This window comes from Nannospalax galili, unplaced genomic scaffold (genome assembly GCF_000622305.1).
Source record: "Nannospalax galili isolate Female #2095 unplaced genomic scaffold, S.galili_v1.0 scaffold513, whole genome shotgun sequence".
Taxonomy (NCBI): Eukaryota; Metazoa; Chordata; class Mammalia; order Rodentia; family Spalacidae; genus Nannospalax; species Nannospalax galili.
The window spans coordinates 2,296,631-2,298,269 of NW_008334861.1; the positions used below are offsets into that span (position 1 = coordinate 2,296,631).

Below are 1,639 nucleotides of genomic sequence, written 5' to 3' on the forward strand. Positions count from 1 at the left end.
CCAGTCCCAGCAGTGAGCCCGTCCCCCTCGTCCCGCTTGTCCCCATCCCTGTGTTGGAGCTGGTCAAGGGGACGACTGCAGAGGCCTGAAGGGGCGGAGGCCGGGTCGCGCGCGGGCTGGGGCGGAGGCAGGAGCGCGCGCCTTTTTGTGTGGCTCCTGGCACCTGCGGGATTGGCTCAGCCAGTGCTGCCGTCGGAGTGGGCGGAGCCAGCCGCGGTTCTGCTCTGCACCCAGTCGCAGCCCCGGAGCGGTCGCAGACGGAGCGCACCTCTCAGCAGCCAGGCGCGCCCTGGGGACCCCGTGGAAGAGCGGCTGGGTAGCTGCTCTTCCGGACTCCGGAATCCCGGGTGCGGACCGACCCCGCGCTCCCTGCTTCCTCCTTAGGGTCGCGACTTTAGAGGAAGGGCTAGCAATCCCGCCCCCCTTCTCCCCTCACTGACCGGCTCTCACCCCAACCCTGTCCCTTTTTCCAGCGGTCCGCCGCGGTGTTCCGAGCCCTCCGGTCCCCTGAGCGCCGCAGCCATGGGCATCCGCGGCATGCTGCGGGCAGCCGCGCTCCTGCTGCTCATCAGGACTTGGCTAGCAGAGAGCAACGGTCCCAGTCCCACCCCGAAATTCCACTTCGAGTTCTCCTCCAATATGCCCAAAGTCGTCGTGGATCTCTTCAACTGGTAAGTGGTCCAGCCTGGCTGGGCATGGCCGGGACAGGGACGGGCAGATGGTTCCAGGCCTCTTAGACGGAGTGGACTCGGGGGGAAGGGGGGACTAGGATCTAGGGTTGTCAGGGCCCTGCTTGACCCCCTGAAAGGGAGGGAGAGTGTGGGGACAACCAGTCCAGATGGAACTGGTAGCTTTTACCCACCTGTTACTGCTGTGTCTGACTGCACATCCCCTTACAGTGTGCCCAACCTCAGCTGGAAGGGGGGGGGGCGTACCCTCACCCCAGGGTCTACCTAGTCATCACCAAGGACTAAAGCCCCACAAAGCCTTCCTCAGTCATGTTATTTGATGCCTGTGGGACTGGGGGTGTACATGGAGATGGGCAATTCAAGAAACACAGGAGAAACACCTGTTTGAATAGAGATTTTTTAGTCTATTTCCTGAGACTGGGGGGAGGGGGGGGAGGGGCTCTTTCTAATACAGCAGATTGGAAATTATTAACTTGGTGCAGTCAGTGACCTGGCTTAAGTCGGTGGGCTTTTGTGCTTACTCCTATGAACACATTTGAAGATTTCAGTTTTTCTGTGTGTTTGATTTGAACTTTGTTTAGGCCTACAACTATCTGAAGAGATGACAAACACTTATCCTTGGTATATAAATCACAAAAAAATGTGCATTTGTGGTGGCCACAGATCTGGTATGCTGGCACATGGGAAATGTGTGGATGGAAACAGGCGGGAATGCATTGATTTAATTTGGGAATAATTCATGCGCACATTTTGGAATGTTGCAAAATTAAATAATATGAAGAAGATGAAAAATAATTTTAAATGGCAAACTAGAAATCAACATGTATTCAGAAAGGGGGGGGTAAACTGGGCAAGGTTCCAGCAGGCAGCCCTGCAGTGCTCTCTACCCAACATATCAGACTGCGTCAATGAACACACACACACACACACACACACACACACACACACAC

The 1,639-nt window shown here is 56.1% G+C and overlaps 1 protein-coding gene across 2 annotated transcripts in view; it reads left to right on the plus strand.

The window, feature by feature from the left end:
- The first annotated feature begins 212 nt into the window (after positions 1-212).
- Gabrq (gamma-aminobutyric acid type A receptor theta subunit) overlaps positions 213-1,639 on the plus strand; it is a 17,960-nt gene continuing 16,533 nt past the window's right edge. For both annotated transcript variants that reach the window (XM_008829501.2, XM_029561817.1), the window contains exons 1-2: positions 213-347; positions 474-671. In XM_008829501.2, coding sequence (XP_008827723.1) covers positions 523-671 — 149 coding nt within the window. In that variant the 5' untranslated portion in view covers positions 213-347; positions 474-522. The remainder of the gene's footprint in view (positions 348-473; positions 672-1,639) is intronic.